Source organism: Mus caroli, chromosome 5 (assembly GCF_900094665.2).
Source record: "Mus caroli chromosome 5, CAROLI_EIJ_v1.1, whole genome shotgun sequence".
Classification (NCBI taxonomy): domain Eukaryota; kingdom Metazoa; phylum Chordata; class Mammalia; order Rodentia; family Muridae; genus Mus; species Mus caroli.
The window spans coordinates 85,380,362-85,382,304 of record NC_034574.1 but is presented as its reverse complement, the minus strand read 5'-3'; the positions used below and the strand labels follow the sequence as shown (position 1 = coordinate 85,382,304).

Genomic DNA, 1,943 nt, shown 5'->3' with positions numbered 1-1,943 from the left:
CAGACACACCAGAAGAGGGCATCAGATCCCATTACAGATGGTTGTGAGCCACCATGTGGTTGCTGGGAATTGAACTCAGGACCTCTGGAAGAACAGTCAGTGCTCTTAACCACTGAGTCATCTCTCCAGACCATAGGATGGCTTTTAAAGCACTTATACTGTAAAGTGGATGTTATTGGTGAGCCGGTCCACTTGTTCCCCCACAGAGCTCGCATGTAGAGTATTTGTCTCTTGTCATGAACTCAAAGCAAGTTTCCAGTCAGACCCCATTTGCTACTTTCAGTATGGAAATCTTTTGGGTGAAAAATGTTTCACAGACACACAGTAAGCAAAGGGTTAGAAACAATCAGTTATCTTAAAATTTTTAGTAATCTGATTGAGCAGCGAGTCTGGTTACTACCATGACTCCTGTGCAGAGACACTGGATGGTATCATCGTCATCTGTCTGTATCCGCCATCACTGGTGTGCAAGGACCAGCAAGGTCCTCTGATAAAGTCACAGGCACCGCTGTTACTTCTTGTTTCGCCAAGCACATTTATTAAAAAGCAGTTTGGAAAGCCAGATTTGGGGGTGGACACCTTTAATCCCAGCACTTAGGAGGCATAGGCAGGTCCATCTCTGAGTTTAAGGCCAGCCTGATCTACAGAATTAGTTCCAGGACAGCCAGAGCTACACAGGAAAACTCTGTCTCAAAAAAACCTAGATAGAGGGATAGACAGGCTGACAGACAGACAGACACATACATAGATAGATACATAGATAGATACCCATCTATTTTATTTGCTGAATTCTGTCTATTTCCCCCAAGTTCCCTCAAGAACACTTCCCCCAAGTTGGCTCAGAACTTTTGTTCTAGAATTTTGTTATAGAGTTTCATTCTATTATGTTCAAACTTCTTTAAAAAAAAAAAAATCCAGGAGGCTAGGTATGGTGGCATACAGTTTAATCCCAGCACTCAGAAGAGGCAGAGGTAAGCAGATCTCTGTGAGTTTGAGGCCAGCTTTGCCTACATAGCAAGTTCCAGGCCACCCAGCCTACATAGTAAAACCCTGTCTCAACAACTAACAACTAACTAACAAAAACTGCAGCAGAGTGTAGGAAAATTAAGTGATTTCAGCATATATTTTGTTGGATGGTAAAGTAATGCCTTTTTTTTTTTTTCCAATTCCAGATTGCATTCACTGGGACCACTTTTGTTGGCTATGTAGGACTGTGGACAGGCCAAAGTCCACACAAGTTTACAATTTCTGGTGATGAACGAGGTAATTAAAACAAACTCTTGAACATTTTAAATGGAATCCCTGTTGAGGTTTTCTGGTGATTCCTTCCCTGGCAAAGCCAACAGAATCTTCGGAAGGAACCTTCCAGCACCAGGGACTTCCACTCTCTGAGGAGAGACAGGAAGTAGCCTGTGAGTGCTGAAGGTGATCTCGGGTGCTGATTAGAACCACAGGGGTGAAGGAAGAGCTGATGCATGGCACGGAGGCATGGGGGGTGTGTGTGGGGGGAATAGGCCTTCCCTGACCCTTGTGATCCCAGTCTGGGTCTGCAGAGGCCAGAAGAGATCATCTAGGTGGTCTGAAAGCCACCACAAAGACCGCAGGTGTCACTGTTGGTACATCACAGAAATGGGACAGTTTGCATTATGACAGGGAGGACAGAGATATAGAAGAGACAGAACCTAATGAGCATTGGGGTTTTTAGGCAGAACAGAGGCATAGGAGAGTTTTAGGCTGAAGAGAGAACAGCTCTCTCTCTCTCTCTCTGTCCCCCCTCCCCGTGTGGTGTGTGTGTCTTTCCCTTCCCCTCCTCCCTTTGTGTGTCTGTCTTTGTGTGTTTTTCCCCTTCCTCCTCTCCTTCCTTCCTCTCTCTCTCTCTTTCTCTGTCTCTGTCTCTCTGTGTCTCTCTGCCTCTGTCTCTGTCTCTCTGTCTCTCTGTCTCT

General features: G+C 45.4%; 1 protein-coding gene across 1 annotated transcript in view; it reads left to right on the top strand.

Annotated features, from left to right (window-relative positions):
- Nucleotides 1-1,943, top strand: part of Naaa (N-acylethanolamine acid amidase) — a 20,926-nt gene that overhangs the window by 9,860 nt on the left and 9,123 nt on the right. Inside the window, exon 4 of the mRNA XM_021163253.2 lies at nucleotides 1,173-1,263. Coding sequence (XP_021018912.1) covers nucleotides 1,173-1,263 — 91 coding nt within the window. The remainder of the gene's footprint in view (nucleotides 1-1,172; nucleotides 1,264-1,943) is intronic.